This window comes from Toxotes jaculatrix, chromosome 5, assembly GCF_017976425.1.
Source record: "Toxotes jaculatrix isolate fToxJac2 chromosome 5, fToxJac2.pri, whole genome shotgun sequence".
Lineage (NCBI taxonomy): Eukaryota > Metazoa > Chordata > Actinopteri > Toxotidae > Toxotes > Toxotes jaculatrix.
The window spans coordinates 3,295,750-3,323,470 of NC_054398.1; the positions used below are offsets into that span (position 1 = coordinate 3,295,750).

Genomic DNA, 27,721 nt, shown 5'->3' on the forward strand with positions numbered 1-27,721 from the left:
ATCTTCTAAGAACTAAGAGCTCTTTTTTCTGAGTGTGAGCGACGTGCTCAGGTACTGAAGTGGAGAGCGTGTTATTCACTGACCTCCGTTCAGCTGTGTGGTAAATAAAGAGGCTCGTAGACGCGCTGCAGCGCCAGCTTCCTGCTAGCGCTTCACTCTGTGGCAGAGCCTCCAGCAGCTGGATGGCAACATCCTATAAAAATACCACAGGGCTACAGTGATTGGCTGGAGGAGCAGATCAGGTGTAAAGCAGAGTCATGAATGAGCGCACAGAGCGGAGGCCGTCACCCAGCGGAGACAATCCTCCACGGAGCAGCTCTGGACCTGAACGACACATAATCCAAGACTGAGTCCACAATGACAGAAACAAATAGTTTTATTTTAAAAATATTTCACTGCTGATACATACAATACACTCATCATACTCATATATATTTGCATAAAGTATACTCTTAACATGATAATATTTAAAGATTTGATACATTATTGTCAGGTGGGGGGGGTATATCAACAAGGGAAACACTTTGTCGTAGTGTGTAGTGTAAAAACATTGAAACAGAAAACCACTGGAACAGATACAGAGGGGACCTCACCAGCTGCTGCTGCCTCAGGGGGAGGAGGGGAGGATATGGGGGAGGAGGGGGCTGAGTCCTGTGTACTAACCCAGGGGTAACCTGACTCGCACCATTTTGCATCTCTGGCTGGACAGAATCTCGTTTTAAACAGGGCCCGAATGTTCAGCCGCAACTGGTTGATGTCAAGAACAGAGATGAAACTCTTCCTGCCTGCATGGAGAGAAAATGTTTGACTTCCATTTTCCCACTTTGTGCCTCACGCTTCTTATCATCACATTCGAGTCACAGGGCATCCGATTTTCTGAGAGATAAATTCCTACAATACTAAACAAACTAAGACAGTAACCAAGCAACTGAAATGTAAAAGATTATTATCAGCTATATTCACCTATTTTAAAGGCCCTGAAAATGTGGTTCCTAAGTCTTTTTGTATGACATTAAATAGTCATGACAAAATAAAGAGTCAAAACTGAAGATGGGAAAATTAACATTTAAGTTTTAAACAGTAACAGTAACATTGGTGCTGAAATAACCAGAACTGTTCAAAGTCTGGCAGAAAACTCTCTTTATGTGAGAGGATCCATCAGTCACAACAAGAAGCTGCCTGAGAAAAGACAGGCCTTCATGCTAACACTTTTCTCTATTTTCATATAAAATAACATTTTTATTTCCGTGTGTTGTACAAAACGAGTGAGGGGCCAGACCGGTTAAGAATTTCCATCTGTCTTTTTTTTTTCTTTTACATTTTAATCACAGGATAAATATTTGTTTGCTCTGTGACTCGAATGTAATGAAAATAAATAGGAGGCACACAGTGTTTCAAAGTTCCAGTATAATCTGGTAAATCCATGTATTTCTTGTCTCAAAAGGACTTCTTCTTCCCATGCAGGCAGACAGGAGGACCAGTGAGACTTCTCTCAACATGTCCACCCCTGATCAAACTCTGGTAACATAAAGGCGTGTGAGAGGCAGAGAGCTGGCGAGGTGAAGAGGTCATGTGGAGGATATTTATCATCATGGAGGGAAAAATGACCAGTGAAATGAAAAATTCCACTGAGACGCTCGTGGACGTCCCTCGTGACCCTGTTATCTGTCACAGAACGTGATCAGAGAACGTCCATTAGCTCTGTCCCCCCCGTTACAAAGTCCCCACTCTGCTGGATCACTGTCGCCTCCATCTCCAGGACTTTTATCCGTTTCTGTAATCGCCTCCATCTACATTACAGCCTCCTCTGCTAACAAGGTAGGTTGCACTGACAGTTACGTGTAGCCACAGAACATCTGCGTATTATTAAGTGCTAAACAGACCAAATTCAAGATTAACTGTAGGACTCTTGTACAAAAATCTACATAATGTAAATCTGTCATTGCTGCAGTAGAATTAAATTCAGAGGTATTTTATTTTAGCTTCTCCCAATCCCAGCCAGACGAGTTAGAGGGGCGGCCTTTTCCGATTTTATTTTTCTGGTGCTGAATCCAAGCCCAGACACTGACGACAGAGTTAGGCCGGTTTTCAAATGTTCTTATCACAAAGGCAAAGAAAAGCTAACTCAGGGCCCCGTGCCGAATCAGAAAACTGATCCAGGGTCAGTTCTTCTCTTTCGGAAATGGAGTTTAACGACTGACAGTCTAACTGCATCTTAAGTGCTTCATATGGTATAGCTGGAAGATGAGCAGGAGACCCTGTGACCCAGACCACCAGGTTTTTATGTTCCAACAGGCTGATGCTGATTAGCCTGCCAGCCTGTGCTGAGATGTAGAAAGCAGTGTGAGGAGCAGACCTCAGTAAAATGGCAGTGAGAAACGTTTCCTCGTGAATCGTCGTGATTTGAAGTTGAATTGCTCTTCTGAGACTGGAGAGGGAAACCTAGTGTATCGCACACCAGCGCACCGAGGTGCAGCTCCCACCAGGTTTAAGTTAACCTCAATTTCTCTGTTAAAGTCGGATTATTTGTCGCAACAGTCGTCAGAGCACCACTCCTGCTGTTCACTCTCCTCCTGCTGAGAGCTCGCTGTGAACACTGTGAAGACTTCTGGGGATTTTGCAGCTAAAACGTGCAGGAGAACACACGTTAGAGAACAAAGCAGCAGCAGATCGGTCCTCACAGGTCCACACAGGTCCTCACAGTCCTCACAGGTCCACACAGGTCCTCACAGGTCCCTGATAACCTGATAACTGGGTTGTGCAGGGACTCATGATGCTGCTGGTCTCAGGTCTGTGAGTCAGTCTCTTTTTTTTTTTTTTTGATGTGAGGTCCACCAGTCCATCGTCTTTACCCTCTTATCCTTCAGAAGACTGCTGGGGGCTGCAGCCTATCCCAGTATGCACTGGGTGAGAGATGGGCAGTCTATACTTGGGCTGACACCAGAGCTGTATCTCAGTTCCATACTACTTCCTAATTGTATACAGTATGTACTATACTCAAATCTTTATAGTATACTGTTTCTGTTTTTAGTATATAAGAAATAAACATATTCAAATGTTTTATATTAACAGGAAATGATACAATACTTAAGACATCAGACATCAATTAAACTGTGTTTGGATGAGTTTTCTAAAGTGGTAATTTTGTTATGTTTCTATTGTGGACACACCACGTAAGGAAACCCTGTTCAGAGTGAGTTTGTAGTATTGAAGTGGGACACAGCTCATCAGCTTTCAGCTGTGTTACGTTGGAGTCGTGGCCTGGAGAAGAGCCAAGTCGCTAATTGTTTTTTGGTGCCATTCATGTGTACAGAGGGGTCAGTCAGTGTTGATGTTCTTTCTCTACTGGGACCAAAACACATTTTTGGAATGGACCTAATTATCCCCAGGTCTCCTCGGACCTGAAGCCTGAACTGAGTGTCCTCCGGTCTCTTTCAGATCAGGTTAGGTGCTGAGTAAGTCATGTGAATCACTTGCTGCAGCAAACACAAGCTTTTTGAGTATTATTTTTGGATTTAACATTTATATTTTCATTTATCATCATTACTTACTGCAAGTACTTTTAGGCAGATCAGTTTTGTTTGAAGTGAACGTTTAAAACTGTGTTTTAAACTCAGGATAAATACAGAATCTGCTCTACTCTCCTGGGAAAATATAATTTAGTGAATATTACCTTTAGAGCAGCTCGGAGAAAAAGCTGTTAATGTTCTTGTTAGTTGAGGAAACAGCAGCTATGTGGCTTTTTCAGAGGATTTTGTCATTATTTAAATGAACTGAAATACACCTGCCTGTGGAATTCAGGGAATAAAGGATCTTCCGGGCAAATCTCCAGAGGATTACCAATGAATCTGTCATTTCCCGTGTTAGAGATTGGCTGGTTAAAAACACGGCCAGTTTCGGGGGAGTGCACCGTAACCACGTTTGTACGGCATCAGCGTCCTACGAGGAGACTCGAACGTACGGTTAGAGACGCTGAGAGGGCCGTGGTGGTAGGAGGCAGATATCAAGCGCCCTCTGCCCCAAAATCAAACTTCAACCACTGTCCGTGAAAGTCTCAGGAGTCCGGTGTTGGCTCAGGATTGGCTGTTGACCTGGCAATGACAGGGCCTAGAACCACTGATAGACAGAGATCAGTCCGTCATCAGACACGTTAGCACCGCAGACCTATAACTTCCGATTCCATTTGCTGGACTGTCACCGTGGCAATGTCGGAGAACCCCTCGTCTACAGACAACTAACACTGCAAACACGATCATCTTAACACATCATCTGGAGCAGGATCTTTATATAATAATCCGCCTTCTGCAGGTCCACCTACAGGGAATGATGAATCGAAAAGCAGGAGTGAACAGTAGTGAGAGTCATCCAGAATGAACCGCACTAAATAACATCAAGAAGGAAAAACCTCAGCATTTCAGTTAAAATAAAAAAAATCCTTTGTTAAGATGAACATTTTTTTGCAGTGTAGTTGTGTGCACAGGGCAGGAAATATGGCAGCCAGAATTCAACCTGACCGAACTCTCTCCATCAGTGGCTCTGGTGCTAAGAGGAAGTCTCTCTCTCTCTGTTTCTCTCTCTCTCTCCTTCTTCCCTTCCAGCTTCCTCACAAAGGCCAGGGCAGGTCGCTAAAGTCGACGGGGCCGCCCAGGCCGGCGTCCGCCTCCAACAGGGACATGATGACCGCCATGGCTGCCTCGTCGTTGCTGGGGCTGCTGGAACCGGGCTCGTCCATTATGTCTATGCTCAGGTGGGAGTTGTCACCTGGATGGAGGATAAGTCATGGAGAATATGCTCAGAAAAGGGAACACAGCCTAATCAACTCAAAGCATCAGTGAGAAAGAGGGTTTAGTGTGTATGTTTGTGTCGGACTCACTCATGATGGACTGGTTGGAGTAGGGGTAGCCGACAGAATCAGGTCCAGCAATGATCGCTGTACTCGGCAGCTCGGGTGTCCCTCCGTTCTGAATCTGTCCAGGTGACACACATTTACACACACACGTGTCAGTTTACTGCAAAAACAGATCAGTTTCACTGGGAACTGAAAATATTTCTTTGTTTGTCCACAAAGAACAGACACCGAGGCTCATGGGAAAGATGTCAGCGTCACATGTAGCTCACCCACATCATCCTTGACATTACTCATCTCCATGTCATTATTTTTTAGAGAATTAAAAAGCTGACTTATGGCTTGATTCTCAGGGGAAATTTGTGCAAATACATAAGTGCAAAGACAGTTCAGTCGTGCAGCTGAGGTTGTGAAAGCCTCATATCAGTGATGTACTAACTTCACATAAAGGTAGAAACAAGTAATTGTTGTTGTTGACCCAATTAGCGGAGAAACACACACAGATCCAGTTTTATCAGTGATCTAATAACTTGAAACCTCAAGCAGACTGACAGAGGGATCACATGACCGACACAGCAGGTTCACACACACTACAGGAGGCCCCCTTCAGTCAGTTACCCAGATGTACTGATCTCTGAAATCCCTCCCCCGTTCACTGCTTCATATACATCAGACATTCAACAGTTTACTCTACAGTGAGCAGGAAAAGGAGACGTCAGACACAGAAATCATCAGAGCTGCACAGCTGTAACTTCCCCATCTATAAAATGCCACACATTGCTCGCAGACAGTGTTGTTCTGGTAGTCGTTCAGCTGTCCAGCTCGCATGTATCTCACTGAGCAGACGTGCTTCTTCTCTTACAGCTGCCTACACAGGTCAGCTAATGGCTCAAGTCTCTTTTCTTCTGTTGTCCAAGCACAGCCAGAGTGTTTGTGTCCTGAGCTCTGAGCACTGCCAACAGCCTGCAGACCTGCACTGGCTTCACAAATATATTCCAATATCATCACTTCATCATTTTATCCTATTAGACATTTGTGTGAAATTCAGTCATGGTTAGTGTTTGGACTCTTGAGTTGATTTGTGAAGTCACCGTGACATTAACCTTTGACCTCTAATCTAGAATCTAATCTGTTCATCCTTGAGTCCAAAGGCGTTTCTCAGTCTGCGTCCTCCTCTGCACTTGTGTTCATGCAGTCACAACTGTTCCTGTCAAAGTCCACATCTACTCAACTACAGACCACATCCAAAGTGTTCTCAGTCCCCTTGTTTCATGGGAGGTACATCAGGGGCTGACTTATGTGGACTTGGGGCAGCTAAGCGTCCCAGAATGCACTGTGTGCCAACCACTGGTAATAATGGAGATTCTGAGCCAGGCTCAAAGTTATCAAATCACTTCATTCAGTTTTGATAAATTTTCAGGTGAAGAAATCACCATTCAGACCTCAAATCTGTGCTCAGTTTATCCAAATACCCAGAGCTGTGAGCTGCTGTGTCACCTCAGCAGCTCCCTGTTTCAGGGAAAAATGTTTGCGACCCTATGAGTTAACTTTATTTTATCACAGTACAGACAGGCACAGCACTGAAGTGTAATCAGCAGTGTCAAGCTGAGCTGCTGATGGTCTGGACTCAGGAGTCTGAACTTACAAAGAAAAGCCTCGGGTGAATGTTTGTGCCAAATTTGAAGAAATTCCCTCAAAGTGTTCCTGAGATCTCGCGCTCCTGAGACTGTGACAGACCGAAAAGCATGATGCCCACGGCTGCTGCTGGTGCAGAGGCATAAAAACTGAAATCTCTCCTTTACGATTGTATTCAGAATCTCAACTCAGTACTTTGTCGAAGCCCCTTTGGAAGAAATGACAGCTTCAAGTCTTCTTGGGTGAGTCTCTATGAGCTTTGCACAGTTTATCCCATTCTTCTAAAGCTCATTCAGACTGGATGGGAAGCATCTGTGAACTTTCATCTTCAGGTCTCTCCACAGATGTTCTATGGGGTTTAAGTCTAAGCTTTAAGCTGGACCACTCATGGACAGATAGAGACTTGTCCTGAAGTCCGTCCAGTGCTTGGAGTTCTGCTCAAATGGTTCAGTTTTTGTCTCATCAGACCAGAGAATCTTTTTCCTCATGCTCTCAGTCTTTTAAATGCCATTTGGCAAATCAGCATTTCAAATCTTACACAGCTGATCTCATTTTAATTAGACAGCCACTCAAAGTATTTCTGCCTTCTCAGGAAACAAAAGGGGTGTGAAAGCTACATGTAAATAATTTCAGTAAGAGATCTGAGAGGACTCAGATTCAATAAATGAATCTGATACTTAAATCAGATTTGATAAAATGCTATTCAACTCCAACCTTACGAAGGAAGCTGTGTGTGTGTGTGTGTTTTACCTTCTTGCCCCCAGGGGAGCAGGTGTCGGGTGGAGGGGTGCTGGTGATGTTCAGAGGACTAGAGCCACAGCTGGAAGGGGAGGAGCCCCGGATCCTGAGAGAAACAGACAGATGGTTGAAATTTTGCGAAATAGACTTCGCTTCACTTTCAGATGCAGTATAACACATCTGATCTCCTCATCAGCAACCTGAACTGCAGACACCTGCACCGAATCACGGTTTCACATTCCAACCAGCATAAGAGCTACAAGCAAGACAAGTGACCTACATGCAATGTGATTTTTAACATTTGTACTGGAATTTGTCAGCGTTGCCATGACAATAAGTAGATGTTACATCTATCAGCGGACACAGCTGGTGTAATTTTGGCAGCACAGTAGATATCTGAGTCATCATTAGCCTGGATTCGAAACTGAGCAGGAGAGCCAACACACTGTCCTATTTTGGACTGTGAAGAGCTTGTGGGTCTTCTTCATCTCATTCTCTCGTGTTTTTCACATGATCAGAAATTAGCCGATACATAAAATGTGAAATGTTGGGCACACTGTGTCATGCGGGTTTCATGCACAGCTTGATATCTGCTATCTGCTAAATCATAATATCTCTCTGTGTCACCTCTATCACATTGCTCTACATTAAAAACTAGGCCACGGGGATTTTCCAGTCGAGGACCAACAGGCCTCTTCAGCTCGAATGGTGTTGAGATTTCATCCCCTCTCACCTCTGGATCTCCATCACTTCTTCCGCAATCATTCGTCCAATCTTGCCAGCTCCCGCTCGCGTGCCACCTGGGATGCCAGGCACCGTCTGCAGTGCTCGCCTCCCCCCACCTACTAATCAAACAACAATCAGAAAAGTGTATTCTTTGTGAAGAATGAAGAATAAACGATTCACAGCTGTGGGGTTTCTTTTTTTTTTTTTTTTTTTGGGATAAATCAGCCAAACTTGAAGGAGCGATTTTTTCTTTCTCAAAGGTTTAAGAAGTAATTTACCTTCTGAGGTGAGAACACTGTCCATACTCTGTGGTGAGGCAGCAGATTGAGGGTAGTCCGATCGTTCCATCATGGGACACCTGGAGAGGAAAGCACAGGTGGGGGTGTTCTGATATTTCGCAGCCAACTGTGTCCATAAATTGAATTAAACTCAACTAAAATAAATCTGTTTTAAAGGTGTGTGTTCTCGTGTCGTCTGGTACTTACGACACAACAGTGTTGGTGGAGACGATGTACTCCACCTCCTTGGTCCAGGGGTTCATAAAGCTGAACCATCGGCTCCTCAGCGTGATGAAGGAGCCGTCTTTGATCTTGAATTTGTAACAGTTGGTGTTGATCTTCTCTCTCATCTGTAGCACTACGAGGTTAACACAGTGAGTACATGATGAGTACAAAAACACACACGGACAACATGATTCACTCATTCATTCAAGGTTTAATTTCTCTGCTCAGCTCTCAGTGATCCTGCAGTCTCTCAGTCTTTCCACAGGTACCTTGTCTGTGGCACTCTGCCAGGTGGCCGATGTCGTCTTGGTGGAAATACTCATAGAAGGAGGTTCCCAGCAGCTCTTGAGGCAGGTAGGCTAGGATGGCCGTGGCTCTGGAGGAACAGACAGACACAGAGAGGTTGTATTTACTCGCAGCCGTTGGTGTGTGGCTCCTCACAAGCACGAGAGAGAACGAAAGAAAGCGCTCAATATATTGATCCGCGGCACAAAACAAGTCCTGTTCACTGTTTTCCAAAGCAAAGCATTAGAAATCAATTAATGGTAGCTACTCCCATGTATTAGGACGTGTTGAATTCAGGTCATTTAGAATGGGCAAAAGGCATACTGCCTAATATGAACAACAAGCGATACATTTGTAGGGGTGCAACTACATAGAATATGTGGCAACATACTGTAGTATTATAATATGTGAGATGTATATGAGATGTTTTGACAGCGTCATTCTACGCAAGAGCAAGATTTTTGTTAGTTAAGATCCTGATGTGGTGTCATTTAAGAGCCTGCTTGAAAAAAAAAAACCTACTTTATGGTTTTATTTAAGAGATTCTCCTATTTTCATTTGCACTGAAGCCTTTTCATTGTTCTGATTTCTTTAAAACATAAGAACACGAAACATGAAAGGGTGGAGGGGAGATAAATACGGACAGTCATATGATTTGTGCATTTACAGGGTTTTCATTCTCTCGGGGGGAAGGGGCATGGGGTGTAGTCAGAGGACCAACGTTATGAATAACCTAGTTTCTGTGGGTGACTTTCACTTGGATGCCTGGTTGGATTCTTAGAAATGAGTTGAATCTGTGTGACGAACAAAACACAAAACCAGATCCACCTGTGACTACTCCATCTGCATTTTCAAAAGATCATTTTGGTCCTCTGTCCTCATTTCTAATAATTTGCTCAGGGAAAACAAAAAAATAAACATATGTCTGGGTACAGACTGATCCACCACCACACACAACAGATTCCAAAGTAACAATAAATGTAAACTGAGGAAGATGTGGCCTCAAAAACATGGCACATATTGAACTTAGACCTGTCAAATAAATGTGTGTCTCACCTCTGGTCAACGAAGACAAACTTTCCATCGATTGCGTGCCGGGAGACGTACTCTGTAGGCTTCACCCTGATGTCTGCCAGACTGGGCTGGGGGACAATGTGAGGGTGCAGGCGGCCGATGGCCACCAGGCAGCTCAGGTTGCAGCCCTCATTGTCAGGCTCGTTGTCCTCGTCGAGACCCATCTTGGTGGGAGGCCAGCTCTTCAGGTAGCCTGTGCTGTGGATGGTGCAGAAGCTCTTACGATCGGCTGTAAAGAGACGGAGACAGAGGGAGCGCTGAAGGTTATAAATGAAAATAAGCAGGGACCACCTCAGTGGGAAGCCATCCCATGCTGTCGAGATGATGGGACGTTCTTACAGTTCAGTGGACTGAATCTGACAGGGGTTGATTTAACGCTACATAACAAAAAATAAATGTTTAATTATTCTCTCAGACAAAAATACTGTTCAATGCACTGTCACATTCTAGGAATTCATAAATAATCACAGATAAAGCCACTGAGACAAGGCTCAGGCTCAGCTAAACTCCAGCATAACATGACATCACTCTCTTCGCAGTCCAATGTCCAATATTAGGACACTAAATTATTCATTAGGCACAGGATCCTACAGTTTACAGTACTTTGCGGGCTTCACTGAACCAGTAATACACTGGCAAAACCTTTGACCTGGAATTTATCAATCAGTCAATAAATTGATTTATTTGTGAGTAGTGGAGAAACACAGGATAAAACACGAGGCGCAGGAAAACACATTAGAAATAAAAAAATAAATAAGGAAGCGATCAAAACTGTTTAAGATGCAGGTGTGATCTAGGAAACCAAGGCTGGAAGATTTCTGGACACCGTGCCAAATAAAGTGAAAAAGGCACACTTAATGAACTTAGCCATTGGACAGCCATTTGATTTACCAATACTATAAATTCAGGCTCTGGCAGAAACTCTGGGTAAAGGTTTCACTCTTTTCAAACTAATTCATCCTTGGTTCTTTCTTTTTTCAAATCCCTGCTTCGACATCACTGACTCGTGCCTTTCTGACCAGTGAAAAGCTTAACAGAATAACAGCAGTCATCTTAACAACCCCTCTCTGCTTTAAAAATATTGTAGTGCTGAGTTACCGTCTGTATTGTATTGCGTTTTGTTTCTGACAGACTAGTCTGGTTAAATAAGGGTTAATGAAATAAAAACATGCACTTAAAGAGGCCAACTTCCTTGGTTGTGTAATGGAGATGCTCTTGTGCTTACTGAGGTGTGATTCCTTGCTCTAATAAGGATGTGCCTCTATAAACAGAAAAAGAGGAACACCAGGAAATCAGGGCTTTTGGAATCAGGGATTTCATAAAAAGCAAACTGAAAGACTGAAAAAAACAGCGTCTTACGTACAATGGGTAAAAGCTGAAAGCAAAGAGCCATTGACTGGCACTCAAAGATGAAAAACTGATTGGGAGATGCTCTGAAGAGCACACAGCTGCTTCTTCGAGGGCTGCTATGGGAGAAAGCTTTGCATTTTCAGCAAGAGGTGGATTTGGGTGACATTTATTCGAGGACAATTGCCATTTTTGTCATGTGTTAAGAAAGCTGTACTGCACCTTTTTTCTTAGAGCAGGTGGAAGGAAAGTCTTTATCTTCTACTTTGACAGAGGGTCTGTTGCACTTCATCCTGCAGAAAAATGACCGTCTGGCTCCAGAACAGAGTCTAGATGGACCGGGGGTGATGTCTGTCTTCACTGGAAGACCAGCTGCAAATACACAACAGATAACATAACAACAAGTTTCAAAACTTTATTTTATTTTTTTTTTCTTTAATGCAATTGTTTTTGTTGAATGAAAATATTGTTTTTACTGTCTGCAATGTTGGAAGCTAAAACTCTTCCTCCCTTTTTTTTTGCATAATTCAACAAAATAAAATAAACAATAAAATAAATAAAAATAAATAAAATAAACAAAATAAAATAAAACAGAAAACAAACACTGAGGAAATGCAGTCTAATAATCCATCCATCAGTCAGTAAAACTGAATTATTTCTTTATCATGTATCTATTTTAAGTATTGAACGATTCCCATTTCACCCATTTCTCCTCCAACTGTTTGTAGCCTTAAAATATCCCATGCACAGGCTCTTCTTTGGTGGTCAGCCCAGGTAGATATAATCGCTCCGTTTCAACTCAATCTCACATTAAAACGCTTCATTTCACTCTTTTCAAACTAACTCATCTTTGGCCACACACCTGTCAGAGCTGTGTGCGCTGCAGCAAGTGAGTAGGGACCAGAGGCGGGTATCGACTGATAGCCTGCCTGTGAGGCATTTAAGGAACATTGGCAAATTGAAGCTGCAGCAAAGAGGAAGAGAATCCTGTTTCTGTAAAACAGATGATGTGCGTCTGTGACGGCTTACTTTTTGCATCAATGAGCCTCTCTCGTGGGGCTGTATCGGAAGAGGACAGCTGCTCCTTGACCTTGGCAATGTCCTTGGGGTGAAGGTAGTCAAACAGGCTCTGACCTATCAGGTCGTTCTAGAGAGTGAAAGAGAGAGAGAGAAGAGGGAAGTGAATGAGTGGACAACAGAGGGAGGGAGAGAACATGCTGTAGAAGTCTTGTAGAAAGCATAAAGCAGAATGGACAAATACAGAACTAAAGGTTTACAAAGTCTACTTCCACAAACTAGTTCAAGCAGCATGAAAATCTCTCAGTCAGTACTGAGATTAATGCTACTAAAATTATGTGCAAGGCAACTTAAAACTTTAATCTGCAACTGAGCTGCTGAGAAAGGCAGAATTTCCAGTTCAAGACAGAAAGTTGCGATGATCTGCTGTTTGAATTAGATTACTCACGGTGATAAAATTCTGTGGATTTTTGAAAACCCTTTTCATCTTTTCTTTTAAGAAGTTCAAGGTCTACAGTATGAGCTACAAGAAGTTAAGATGGCAGTAACAGTAAAATAATATTTCACAGACATGCTGGTTGTGCCGGTGATGTTCATACCTGGCTGTAATTGAGAATTTTGTAGACTGATTCAGAAACAAAGAGAATCTTGCCGCGATCACAACCAACCACAAACAGGAAACCATCGGCAGCCTGCATCATCAAACACAGAAAACACTGGAATAAATACAGATATTTTAACAAAGCATTTTCTTCTGAAATAAATTATGTAATAAATTGGCTATTTTGGTCCAATATTAGAGTAAACAATATCATTCAGCTCTATAATATTTAGTTCGGGGTTTACAAAACATTATTAGCAGAAAAGACAGACAAGACTGGGAACCAATGATGAAAATTAATAACAATCAGAATACTTTAAAGTCTGTATGGTGATTAGATTATCATGCTACACTGTCCATCTATATTACTGAATGCATCCCAGAGTCCGTCAGTGTCAGATGTCCAGTCCTCCATTCTGCACTCACCCTTAGTATCAAGTGCTTGAGTTCATCGTCTGAGAGGAAGGAAGGCTTGTAGTTGGCCTCTGTGTATGGGTTTGCTGCACCTGCACACAACAGGAAACACTGTAAGATTCTGTAGGTGTTCACACTACACCTGCACATGTCACAGCTCACACAGTGTGTGTCCTTCCTTGTGTGAAAGTTATGAAGGAGCTGTTAAGGAAGGAACACTTAGGTCAAGTAACCAAAGATGGATATTGATGTTGCTGTAAACGATTTAAGTGTGTATATAAAACATAGGCGTCACCAATGGGTGACGTCGCACCCGTGACTTGGGGCGGGGGGGGGGTGTTGGTTTTGTGACCAAACCATGGGCATTTGAGCTGCGCCATCTTGGATTTTAGTGAGAGTGTACTTTACATATTTGGCGAAGAGGCGGTTACTCTACGGGCCAGCCGGCCGAGAACCCGGCCACTTAGCTCGGAGCAACCGAGCTAGCCTAAGGCTAATCAGCTATTAAGCTAAGAAGCTAGGCTAACAAGCTAAGCAGCAGCTTCATGCAGCCACATCCACCACACGACAGTCCCCGAGTCCGACCCGACGAGCTCGACCCCGTGCGACTGCGACACACAACATACAACAGAGATCATAATGTTGCTGCTGTGTTTTAAACATGACTGTTTCAGATAGAGAGGTTTTAGGTGGAGCTGCAGGGTTTGGTGGAGTTGTTGGGGGGGGGGGGGGGTATTTATTTCTAGCCTATTATTTAACTGTGAAATAATCGTATTTCATATTAATAAAATTTATTACAACGTTAAAAACATTATTATTAACATTATTATTAATGATAACATTACATTACATTACAAATAATTATAATTATAATAATATTAAAATGTTATTTAATATTTACCGGCTTTCACCGCTGCCTCCACCCGCTATCCACTTACAGTTACAGCAGCACACAAACAACATCAGCCGCTTACTGACGGAGCCGCTCTGTCCATGCAATGTCGGACTTTTTAAACAGAAAATGAGACGTAATAAAATTGTAGCCTAGTATTCCCGCAATAAACGGACTGAGAGCACAGATCACACCGCAACAGCGTTCCTAACATTAGCTGCTCCGGTCCTCTATCTGTATCAGCAGCGACCATAAATCGGCAATTAAGTCATAAGCCAGCGGCAAAATATGCTAATACATGCTAATTAGTGCAGACATCCAGGTAAAATAGTGAGAAATTTACTTACAGAAAAAACTACAACACAGACTCCTTCGACGGTCGGTTAGTACAGTCTACACTACAACAAGCCATACTGTCACAAAAACCTATCCGAACATTGACAAACAAACACGGGCACTGCAGCCTCTGTCAACCGCTGGAGATAGTCGGAGGCCTCTGGATGTAGCCGCCTAGCCCAGCCGATGCTTTAGCAAATAGCTAACTGCCAGTGTCTGTCTATGGGGCTGTCATTCAACGTAAGAATTTTAAGCCTAAATAACACTAAAGGCTAAAAAAACACTAAAACGGTTGTGGTACAAATAAATTCACCCCTCACAGTGTTCACAGAGGTGGAAACTATCAATAAAAACCAAAAACAAAAAATGTTCCAGGCTGTAAATATGTTTTTTTAGGCTGTAAAGTTGGCTATTTTAACATGGGGGTCAATGGAGAACGGCTCACTTCTGGAGCCAGCCCCCAGCAGCAACCGAGGAACTACAGATTTTTGAACGCGGAAGTGATCCTCACTGCTGAAACCTACAACTGCCCCCTTGGTATAAGCTCTCCTCCCTAACCTTCCTATCAAATAAGTATTATGCTGCATTATTAAACATTCCCTCTTATCATCCACCATCATCAACCCTCTAATCATCCTTGAGTTCAAGTGGATATTTGTCCCAAGTTTGAAGAAATTCCCTCAAGGTGAGATATTACATCTACAAGAACAGGACGGACGGACAACCCGAAAACACGCATAATGCAAATGCCACGACTGGCGACAGCACAGAGGCATAATATACCTGTTTAAGAAACAGTCTAAAACCCAAATATATTCAGCTTGCTTTCATACTAGACAAAGAACCACAGAACACTAGGTGAAGCTAAGCCCAGTGAATGATATTTTTTGCTTGAGAAAGAACAGATGCATTTTTTTGACAGTCAGCTAGGTGCCAATACTCTAGCTGTTTTAACAGATGTTCTACATCACTCATGGCCTTTTTCACAGTCGTGTACAGTATGTGAACATAATGTGTTGGAAGTATTATTGTCAGCCAATCACTATCCGTCTTTTTTGGGTCGCCTACAGTCTGAATTATCCTTACTAGTAGCTTACAGCACCAACTACAGCTTATTTATCCCATCATAAGTTGAGCCATCTCTCTCTATTCAGCATTATTGCTGATTGATCCTAACCTCTGAGCGTCTTCATGTGCTGGACAGCCATGCGCAGGACCGTCAGCTTGTCCAGTTTTCGGGACATGGCATTACAGGTGGGCACCAGTGACGCCAGCTCGTCAATGAAGCTGTTCATCTTGTCCCTGCGACGCTTCTCGATCTGGCTGTGAGCCTCTCTGTGGAGGAAGGAGCACCACACGTTAACACACTCACACTGATTAAACTCATTCTTCTCATTTTGCTAGCATAAATCCAAAGAACATATCTACAACAATCCGTTTGGTTGCATTTTACCTGTTCTATTAAAGACAGAGAGTCGTACAGTTGCACGGAGCAGGAGACTGACTGCAAGATCAGGTAACTTATCCTTCAATGGGCTGCATTCTTGCACTGCAGACAATCCATCACCGCATAGTCTTATCTAACATGATACAAATCAACTAGCCTGATGCTAAGAGAACGCTGCTGTCTAAAGATGAACGATGAAATGCTATTTGCGGTGTTCAGTCTGTCCTTCAGGACTGTAACAACACATCTATCCAATTTGTCTGTGCCTTCACTTAAACCTAGCTCCACTAGCAGCTGCAAAAAGAGAAAGAGAGCTTGTCATGAGCCATTAGGTGTGCTCTTACAGTCGCTAAGTTCCACATAATGCTCCGATCTATACACTTAACTGTATAAAGTTTCTTATTATCAACATACACAAAGCTCTCTCTGTCCCCAATCAGACAGAGTGACATTTAATTCATTTAAGAGAGATTAGAAGGCGAGGGGGGAATGAGAGAGAGAGGGAGAACAGAAAGGAGGTTTTGTACCTGGCGTTCTTAATCCGGCCCTGTTGGTCACTGGAAAGACAAAGAAATATCAGGATGATCTTGATCAAGAAAGGTAGACTATTTATATGCCACATATACAACAGGCCTGAACCACACGTGAAGTGAAAACAATCTACTTTCCTAGATATCACTAGAAGCAAGTGAAAAAAAATTTAATGGTTTGGGTGAGCTGTCCCTTTAAGTTGAGTGTAGCTGATTTCAAAAAGAAGCTGTTTTGTTTCAGCAGCGGGGAAAAGGACAAATACACAATCAATGAAAACATACCGCAGATTAAAGCTCTAGCTTTGTCACCATGGTAATGATGGATCTTACCTTCCCAGTTTATCTTTGTCTGGGTCCATGTCACTAAGCGGAAAAAGAGAAGAGATATTAGTTTGAGGGACACAAGAGCACAATGAAATCACCACAGCACTTCAGAAAAGGGTTCACTGGGTTCAGTATCTTTGTTTTTCAGTCTATTCATTATGTCATGGTGCAAAAATCAATTGTGGGTTATTGGTCTTTCAGGCTGATTAATTAAACTTTTGCTTCATCTACCAACGTCAAGTTGTTTGAACTTACTCAAATGAGAAGCCATCAATTCTGCAAAGAAACACAAATGTATTGATCAGTTTCTGTCATCGACGTATTTGTGAATATTTACAACGTGTAACATGTGAAAAGCAACACTGACTAGTGTCAGTGTTTAATAGTACACATATTTCTATAGGGACTGTGACGGAGCCTGCACAGTCACAGTGATTACAGGAGTGGTTAACACAACAGATTGTAAACTTTGGATCTCCATAATCAGTCATGAAGTTAAGTTTTCATCTGTATTTTAGCTTCCGTATCCTCTTTCTTAACTTCTTTGTTCCTCTTTTTTTCTGGTTCTTCCATCCCCTTTCCTCTTTCCTCACTGCTTTCCTACCTTCCTCCTTTCATTCTCTCCACCCTGCCTTTTCTTTCCTTTGTGCCATTTATTGCCTTTGTACCATTTTTTTTCTTTCCTTTCCATTCTCACTTTCATCCTCACTGTAATTATTTATTTTCCTCCTTCCTAGTTTTGTCAGTTTCTGTCTTTCTTTCCTGGTCTTCTTACTGGTAGTCGGTGGTGCTGCCCTTCCTCTTGCGGGTATAGTCCATGCCAGGCGTGCTGATGGAGCTGGAGATGAGGTCGGTGGACCCGGGGGACATAAAGTCAGTCATTGTAGACGAGATGTCCATCCTTTGGTCTGCCATCAGGTCATCTGCGGAAGAAAGACGAACGCCTCTATTCAGCCTAATCATGCCTGTCTTTCCTAAACAGAACTGGCTTAGATAGATAATGTGTGGGGTACAGGTGCTTTATAATAAATGCGCAGAAATAAAATTCAAAGTTCCATGTGATATTCTTTGAACACACGTTATTGACCACAAAGCATGAGGCTTAGAGGCTCCTACATCAACAGATAATGGACACTCAAAACAATGCATCTTTGTTAAAAGACTTCCTGAGTATATAGTGTTTCCATGGATATTCATTAAAATGCAAATCACCGGAGGAAAATGTAAATAACAGAAAGGACAGTCACTCTAAATATAGCCGTGAGACAGACTTGAAAGCACTCAATTACTAATCAGCTGAGGCTGCTGATAATAATGGGTGCATGTTTAAATATGCAAATGCAAACTTCTAACTAATAACTTCAAACTAATGGGCAGGATTAGTCATGCTACTGACTGCTGTGACGAGAAACCTCTGTAAAAGTGAAAGGTCAAGATCAAAGCAGTCTTGGTTGAAAATATCAGCAGTTTGGTGAGTTTAAGGCACGCACATCACAGCTAAATGCACAACAACACTTCTTAGGTGCAAAGATTTTGAGAACTGAAACCTGGACAGAAGGAAATAAAAGACCATAGATATTCCTTAAGACAGGACAAAAACATCTGCTTCATCACACTCACCACAGATGTTCATCACTGCCTCTGTGTTAAAATCATCTCCTTCCATCCACTCTTGAGCCCTCAACTGTGAACACACAACAGCATCACGTTTAGAAATAAGGCCTGTCCCAGCAGGAGAGGAGTCATTCTGAAGCTGTGCAAAGACCGAAGAAAAATTCAAAACACTGAAAGACAACACAGACACACAGCTACAGTTGCCTGGACACATGTGGCAAACATCACACCATCTAGGTCAAATCGATGTGGATACAGAATAAACAGGAAGCCACTGCTGTCTCAGCTCAACAACTGCATGTATAGAAATACCACAGTTATCATTTTACAACCACATTCAAGTCAGACCATATCAGTTACATGAAAGACATAAGTCTAATACATTTATTTGCTTATTTAACAGAGACCATAAAAATAAACATTGTTATATACAGAGAGGTTGTGTAACAGATATGATGTATACAGGGCTTCTGGCTGCAGCTCATCTGCAGCCCCCATCCCCAGGCTGGGCTTTTAAATCACTGTTAAAACATCCAAACAACTAACCTGATAAAACAGCATCAGCATAAAAACAAGACATTAAAACTGACTGTGTATGTGTGTATATGTGTGTGTGTGTCTATTGTACATGACTGTGTTGACATCCTGCTGTGATAAATCAGACAGAGGTGCGCCCAGAACAATCAAATGTTTGGCATTTTATTTAAAATGACCATCAATTGATTATCAGAACAGGAAAGAGCTGATCAATTTATCATCTAATAGTTCTACAAGGAGCAAAGTTTAGTAAAGTGATCTAAGCTTTACTAGATAACGTTGATAACTTTGTATCCAAGGCTAACAGACATGTATGCCTCTCATGCTAATATTGATCCAAGGGGCATCCGGTGCATGTCCATTGAGTGAATGATACAATAGAAACTGTAGCAGCTACAAGCCTTGTGTTTGACCTGTCTGCAAAGTTCACCTCCTCAAACTCCATTCCAATAGTTCTAGGGCTGTTGGATAGTACTACATCCCAGAGCAGGGACCTCTGGGGATACCATGGAAGAGGAACTAAATTTAGACCCTTGTTTCTCTGAAAAACAGACAAGGCTCCCAGGAACCACTGGAATTACTAAAATGGTTCCTGGGTTCCTGAAAAGAAAACAGGAACCCAGGAACACGGGAAAAACAACAAATTCAACAAATGTGTGCTTGAATGCTGGAATGACTAAGCATCATTCCTAAAAACACTTGTTTAGCAGACGCCAGTCTAATGACTGAATCTTGATTTGACATATATTCAGAGAGAGCTGCCTTACAAGAGCCTGATGGATGAATCAACATAAAGCTCCCAACTTGGCAGAATTAGTCAACACTAGCCAGCAGCAGAGATTAACAACAATGAACTTTCACGGCTTGTCAGACTGAGATTAGTGGGTGTATAGCGAAGATGGAAATGTACTTGCAAAGTCTCTAGTGCCCATTACTATGCAAACTCCAACTCCAACCTGCTGTTATTTCCTCTGCAGGACATTATGTGTGTCATATGTCCCAATAACTCAGTAAAGAAGGAGCAGACAAGCCAGGAATACAAAATGTAAGTCTCAGTGTTTTTTCTGTTAATGTATTCAATGCTGTGACAGTTCCCTCATGAGTCACACTGATGCATATGATCAGTGGGCACCTTGGCTCAAATCCACCTCAATTAAATATGAGAGAGAACATCCTGCACATGGAGAATAGTTACCTGGATAGGAAACTGGAACAGGCCTCCTGGTCGGGCCCGGTGTCGTCTGGATCAGCCCGGTCTGCTCAGTTCAGGTCTGGTATAGTTCTGATTCAGCCTGACCTAGTTTCATCCAGTTTGCCGAGTGTGCCGAGTCTACCCCAAGATGATCTGATCCTAAGCAGCTGCTGCAAACCATCAACCTCTGGAGAGAGATGAAGAGAAAACTGTCTGTCAAGTGCAAATCTAATCTCTTAAATCTTGGCATATCAACAAAATGGATTAGAAAATATAAACAAGTCCACATATGTAACAATCATACAACACAGATGACAAAACACTGAGATTCAAGACAAGATTGAAGAGGAAAAAGAGAACTCCTTATGTTCATTACTGCTGACCTGAAAAATGTCATAACTGAATCAGGCTAAACGGATAATTTCCTGAGGCTTCGTGCACATATGAAAACTGAAAGCACATTTGCTCTATTCTCTGTTTTAACTTTCACATAACCCTGAATTTGCATGGTTGCTGCTCTTCAATGTAAACACTTCAAATCTAACACGATTCCAGCCATTCATGAACATTATAATGGCAAAAGTAGCCCTGATCTTGGAAACGTGTAAATAAAGTTAAACAACCTCATAACCTAAAGTGTTTTTTTTCCTTTGTAGTTTTATTTTTGAAGATTGCTGGGGAGACTACAAGCTCATTACGGGCTCCAGCTGAACCTCAGGTTCACTGCATAGCTGGATCCAAGTACAGTGATGGCCCTAACAGAGGTCGGAGTAGGCGTTAATTGACCATTTGCTGAGCCCCACTGCTAGCTACTGTTGCTATGCCTGTCAGAATTTTTTTTTTTTTTTAAAGTACGTTTTCACATCAAACATTACAAGAGGGAAATTAAAGAGAAAAGTTAGGATGAGGACTAACCAATGTGTGTTAGACAAACATAATGTTTTCTCATTCACAGCTGATGTTAGAGCTACAACCCCATCCACTAGTATAAATCTAGTAGTAGTAATATTCAGTGCACATCCATGATACATCAAATGCATCTATCAATTTGATGGTCAAACAAACAAAAGACTGGCTAATTAATAAAAAATGTAAAACAAATGATAACACAACAGTGTGAAACTGTGAGCGATTCCTGTAAGGGTTCAGAAGAAACACTTTGATGAGCGACCTGAATGTTTAATGTGCAGTGACAACAAAATGCAAAGCTCAAGAAGCACTGTTCAAGTAGCAGGCAACAGACCACTAGGTCAGAACAGGCACAGTGAGCTCTTTTACTGGGACAAAGCTCTGGGCTAGAAGGGGAAAACCACTATGTCATGATTGAACACTGAAAGGAACTGGTGCAGGAGTGGAAACTGGGTCATCCAGTCTCTATGGTCTCAAACCAGCCAGCCTTAATTTCCATCCACCACCTACTTCTACTTCGTCAGTGAGTCAGCATGCCATTCAGCTTAGTTTCCCTGTTCTCTCTTTAATGTTCACTCTACACCTACTCAGACAGTCAGGAAGAGGCCAGCAAGCCTGCTCATTAAACAGGGAAACAGCCAGGCAGCAAGTCAGACCCCCAATCGCACAAATCACAAACATCGACCGGAAATAATAACAAACATGGTGATGAAGAGGGTCTGAGCTTGTGCAAATATTTGATAGACATACTAGAATTTTTGAAAATGCAGCATCTTCATATTTATATAATATACATGCCTTAAGCACCGGATCCACAGAGGCAGGGGCCTACCACAGCAGACAGGACCAAAGGTGCAGGGTATGCAAAGATGCCCGCAAGACAGTCCAACTCATACCAGCAGGGTGCAAAGATGCAAGCTGCGGCAGCATCCACTGAGAAGCATAACCAACAGGCTGGGATAGTGTGCAGGAACATCTGTGCTGAGGATGGATTAGAAGTCCCCAAGTCCCAGTGCGAAACACAACAGAAAGTGACTGAGAACAACAGAGCTAAGATCCTGTGGGACTCCAAGTTCCAGACTGACGAGCAGCTGCTGGTCAGCCAACCAGACATAGCGGTATTTGACAAGGAGCAGAAGAGGGCAGTTGCGATAGATGTGACAATCCCAGCTGACACCAACAGAAAGAGGGAGCAGGAGAAGATCGAGAAATACCACGGTCTGAAGGAGCAACCGCAACAGATGTGGAAGGTGAAGATCAAGAGTATTAGAAGCTGTGACCCCAAAACTGGGAGGCTTCAGCAGCAGCCCTCAAACTCCCAGGCCTCTGTTTGTCAGTCAGTCAGAAACACAACTCCAAATGAATGATAATGTCGTAAGACTTTGAGTTTTGCATGAGGACATCAACTTCCTGAGGAAGGTCTTTACCAACACTATAAATTTAACTAAGTGCTCCTTTTCACAGCCCTGAATTTAGGCGTGCAGCTTCTGTTCTACATAGGCTGAGCTGGGAATCACAGGGCAACTCGCAATACTTACAATCAGCATATTTTGACCATAACACCAGTATCACAGTTCGCAGAATTCTGCAATATGGTGCATGATAGTCATCTTTGAAACACCCTGATATCTGAGTAACTTTTAAGTCGTAGCACGGCCTCACAGGAGTTTTCAGTTAATCTCTCTGATTATACCTCTAATCAGGTTGAACTTAGCTGGAGCTATGCTGGGAATTACTGTGCTGTGTGAGGTCACCACACCCCATGGCAAGGCGGAAGTACTGTTGGACCTGTTAAGGTGCCACAACCTGTCTGGGTGTACCAATGGATGAAGGCACTGAAAAGGAAAAACCGCTTTAACAAAAATGATTTTCCAAAAAGTATAAACCAGTCATTCACTGTATATCCTCACTGTGGTGTTTTCAGTCTTACACAAAAAAAAAGTGTGTACCAAAGTGCAGCGTGAGCTTTTTAAACACATTACCAAAATCATCACTCATGAGTCAAATCATTGCAGAACACCTGTCACAACATACACCTGTTTACTGAGCCTTAGGACGCGTTTAATGTGTCCAATCGAGGCACGCGATACTTGTGGCTTTAGACACCTCTTATCAGGTATGAGACATCATTCCAATATCCTGTCTTGTTTGACTTGGCAGAGTTCCTTGGTTATGATTGTGCATTGTTCACGGTGTTGTCTGCCTCGCCTAGATGGCATTTTAAAGTGTTTCCCTGAATGAAAGTCTGTATACACTACTTTCATGAGACTAAAGGCAACTGAATACAGTTGTTGCAGAGTACAGGGGACTATTTCAAAACATTAACAAAGTGAGTTTTGTGAAAACTTTGACTGTGTTAACACTGAGATGAGGGAAATGCTGTGAGTTTCTATCCATTTGAAGATGTTTATGTCAGCAGAAGAGGGTCGAAATCCTGGCTGGATAGTGGCCTATTAGTTTGCAACCCAATCTAACTCAACCTATCATTACTAATGTTATATTTTTATGATCAGTCAGTCATCAGCGTAAGGACATGCCAGTAATCTTGGTCCTCCCATTCAAAGGATGACTCTGTGGACACTAAAACAACTGTCAGGTTGTTAATCACTTCCACCGCACTAAAACACTTACTGTATGTTACTGCAGTAATCACTGTATTTAAAAAAAGACACTGGTCAATAAATAACTATTCCTCATGTTGTGATTGCTCGTTTTTTAGAAAAAAAGAGTTTTTGAATATAGGCTGCATGTAGTTTTGTTTCACTAACCATATTTACATTTACTACATGCTGAAATAAAGTCATTAAATACAATTGATCAAGACTCTTAAATATAAAACAGAAAAACTTGCACTCTGTTTTAACCTAGAAGATTTTTAAGCTGCAAATAACCAGAATCATTAGGCTATAACTGGGTTGGACGATGAGGTTGCATTAATAGGTGTATAAATAAACTTATGTTATCTGTTCGAATTCATGTCCTGCTGGCAGCAGCTTAGTGCCCATCACATTACAGCCGAATAAATATATTTTAAAAATTAATGTAACATACGGTGGGATCCCAGCACTTTATCGTCCATTAAGGAAATTCACGACTGCTCAGTAATGTATGAGTGCACTATTCTGAATAACATGCAATTGTGTTAACTTATTGACTCTTTTCCATTCCAACTCAGGCTCTTTCACTGCTGCTGCTGCATTTTTAAAGATAAATGTGATTTGTCACGTATTAACTCTTCTAGCTCCATTAAAAGATTAAAAGGGAGGCTCACCTCCTGACCAAATGTATGTGCCCATACTGTATATGAACACCTGTAAGATTTAAAGGAATAGTTTGACAGTTTGGAAACGATGTTTAATCGTTTTCTTGCCAAGAGTCATGAAAGGATCAATATCACTCTCATGTCTGTACAATAAATGTGTAGCTGGAGCCAGCAGCCAAATAACTTAGCTTGGCACAAAGACTGTAAGCAGGGTAAACAGCTGGCCTGGCTCTGTCCACAGGCAACAAAATCCACCCTTGAATACCTCTGAAGCTCACAGATATGTGCACTGAGTCTGGTTTGTTTAAGCCATACAAAAACCGAACTGCAGAAAAGATCATTTGTGCAGAAAAGATAAATGCCAAGATCAGTTGCCGAGCCATCAGGGTCTACAGGAAGTTACCAGTTCCAAACTCTTGGCAGGAAAGAAAATAATCATAAAACATAATAAATAAATTATCAGACCTTTCCTTTAAAACTGTTCTCAGGAAATCAAAGTGGCCCATTTTATCTTTCTCTTTAATAAAGAGGTATCAGCCTCTTTCACTGATACAAGAACAAGTTATTTCAAGGGGTTTATTTTGGCTAATTAGTCAATAACAAGGTTTGGTCCTACAAATCCAAGATACATCACCACAGGTGTTTTCACTTATCTCGCTTGATCAGAAATCCTCTCAAGACTTTGTGGACATGTACAGACTGTGCTTAACTGACACCTCTCTGGCTCTCCTGTTAGGGAAGGGCAGACTGAACAATTATTGTTCAAAACGTGCAGTCACACCAAAATTTGTTCCTCCTTCATTTCACTGAGGCAGGGTCGAGACATGTCCACTTCCTGTCATGAGCTGATCCCACCCTGCTTGCGTCGTGCAAGTTCAGTCTGACTGAAGTTACATACAGCGTAGGCAGCGCTGCTATTAGACAGCTAGCCATGCTAGCACCCAGAGCTTATACTTATAAGCCTGCTCACGCTATTTCCTGTCCTCTCTGCTTTTAAGATCATAGAAGTAAACTCCTCCTAATGAAATCTGGTCTGACAGCAGCATATCGACCAGTATGTTGACTTTGGTTTCCTAAAATAAATCTCCGCACAGCTTCACAACATCATATGCAAGTCTAATGAGCCAGAATGATTTAACACACCTGTGTGGATGTGCCGGGCGTTTCATTAATGACTCAAATAATTTACTTCCTTTTGTATAAATTTAAGAGCCAATCCCTGTTGTTTAAATAACACCTTCATTTTAAAATAAACCTGTATTTTGTATTCCAGAAGCATTTAATAATAAAAGCAACCATTTATCTCTAGTCACTAAGCTGAGCAATACAGATAGGAAGCATCAAGCACAATATTTAGAATAAATACCTAATACCTAATAAATACAGTGTCCATAGTTTGGCAAGAGAAAATTTTGAAAGACAATCATTAGTTGTAACAGGTAAATAGGACACGAAGAGACACTCATTCATTAAGCCATTTTGAGACGAAACATTTACATTTAACCAAATAACAGTAATGATCAAAATCACCTGGCTCTAGGTTGCACACTAGTCTAATATTGTCACCAAAACTCTTGGATACACATAAAAGAAAAGCACCTATTGCCACTGACATCAATGTGTGCTCCACTGGGTTTGCTGCACACACTGAATTTCCAAATTGGGAAAAAAAATCTGATTATCATAGTCATGATGAGGCAGACAATCTGACCACCAGTATAGAAGCTGCTAAAAATATGAATAATCAAAACCCACAAGTCAACATCACTTTTCCTCGTGTTTCCCTTTAATTTTTCCCATGAACTTTTTTTCATGTACACTTTTCCATACAGAAATGACCGGTTTGCTTGTATTCATGACCAACAGGTGTTTAAGTGGAGTCCTGTAAAATCACCACAACAAACTGCTATCACCGAAATGCCTTTATGTCAGCACATGAGTACTGATAAGCACTAATGTAGGTTGCAACCTGTCTACAAGCAAAAATAAAAACACTTCTCGTCAGTCCAAGTCTGAAGTTCACAGCGGACGTCTTTCCTGTCATGAAGAGGTTAATACATAAACTACCGATAACACTACTGTTGAGGCCGACGTATGAGTAAGATTTTAACAGAAATTAGAACACAAACACTGCAAACACACAAGCTGCACATTTAATAATCCAACCTATATAAAAAGCAATTAGAATGTCTGAAAATAAACATAAACGTAACAGCGACTTTAGACTATTACTCAAAAATTACCCGAATTTTTCAGATCAAGGAAACCCCAAATAGATCCACAACAGACCGAGAACCCCCAAATGACAGTATCCTCAACAAAGCATCCAGTCTGTGAAGATTCATGCTGGTGAGTATGACTCAGAAAATTAAGTAACAGTGAAAAGCAACCATTCCTCATCCCGCTGGATTTGTCCAGGAACCCTCCTCATGAAAACATCTTACTCCTTGTGCGCAAGCTTGAGATCCCTTGCTGCAAATCATCCAACAACAGGCAGCGATTTTTACCCGGTGCACGATACAACAACCAAACCTCAAAGCCCGGTATCATGATCATCTTTTTGGGAACCACTGCAGAAACCGAGCGGTCGCCACATTTCCACTGCCAGTGCCAAGACTGTGTCACGATATTTCATAACCAATCATGAGCCCACTGTTTCGAAACAGCTAAGGTGTCGGTATGGGCTGTAACCACACGTTACTGTGTTATTTGAAGAATACGCGATGGGGGCTTTGAAGTTATCGCAGCAGGATGGATGCTGTCGAAGAAAGCGTGTGCCAGATGCCCACCAAGGCCTGTTTACATAGCTAGCGTGCTAGCACTGGATAGCACTGTTCACTTAGTCGCTCGCACTTAGGTGACGTTTAGTTAACGTTTAACAAGCTCGCGGACCGGCACTTACCTATGCACGAGCTCCCTCAAAGACCTGGCATTTGCCGACAACACTTACAGCTGAGGTGGCACACTGGGAGCGGTTTCTCTGCCTTTTATCCATGATAGCATTTAGTCCCGTAGCCTAATATTAGCATACAGCTGCTAGCTAAGGAACGCTAACTGTCAAGACTTGGCCAGCGAGCTAACGTCCCTCCTCCTGCTCTAGAAAACCACACTGACATGACCACGGCGCTGGGAAAACATCGACGACATCCATCATGGATTAAACCCCACCAAACCAACTGAGATGCAACATCGATAACATATAATCTTGTTTTCATTGTATACTTACAATAGGTCCGCTGAGAGTAGTCTATCCATTGAAAGCCGCTGGGTAATATGTAATAGCAACCCACACAACTGTGACATAAACGAATTTCAATCGGTGACCCAGTTTCTCTTCACCGTCATGCCTGTCGGACCACTAACCTAGTTTTTCAACCAATGGCGTTTGTGCTACCGCCGTAGGTGTCCCTCGAGCCAATCAGACACAAGTTCAGGCTGGGAAAATATGACGGACGTGCTACTTGACCAATGACAGCCGGGGTAGAACGGAAT

General features: G+C 42.2%; 1 protein-coding gene across 2 annotated transcripts; it reads right to left on the bottom strand.

Annotated features, from left to right (window-relative positions):
- Window positions 1-370: 370 nt before the first annotated feature.
- On the bottom strand, window positions 371-27,592 carry LOC121181881 (aryl hydrocarbon receptor nuclear translocator-like protein 1). Of its 2 annotated transcripts, none has more exons than XM_041038088.1 (20): window positions 27,456-27,592; window positions 20,062-20,245; window positions 18,336-18,399; window positions 17,491-17,638; window positions 16,971-16,991; window positions 16,722-16,754; window positions 16,389-16,418; window positions 15,592-15,749; window positions 13,199-13,278; window positions 12,771-12,863; window positions 12,184-12,301; window positions 11,377-11,526; window positions 9,790-10,036; window positions 8,718-8,824; window positions 8,431-8,581; window positions 8,224-8,303; window positions 7,953-8,061; window positions 7,232-7,325; window positions 4,874-4,967; window positions 371-4,761 (listed from the first exon to the last, which is right to left on the bottom strand). In XM_041038088.1, the coding sequence occupies exons 3-20, from the start codon at window positions 18,379-18,381 to the stop codon at window positions 4,604-4,606; spliced, it is 1,917 nt and encodes a 638-aa protein (XP_040894022.1). In that variant the 5' UTR covers window positions 18,382-18,399; window positions 20,062-20,245; window positions 27,456-27,592; the 3' UTR covers window positions 371-4,603. The 2 variants fall into 2 exon arrangements, with proteins under 2 accessions (XP_040894022.1, XP_040894021.1); XM_041038087.1 differs by having other exon boundaries at window positions 7,953-8,064.
- Between the last annotated feature and the right edge of the window lie 129 nt (window positions 27,593-27,721).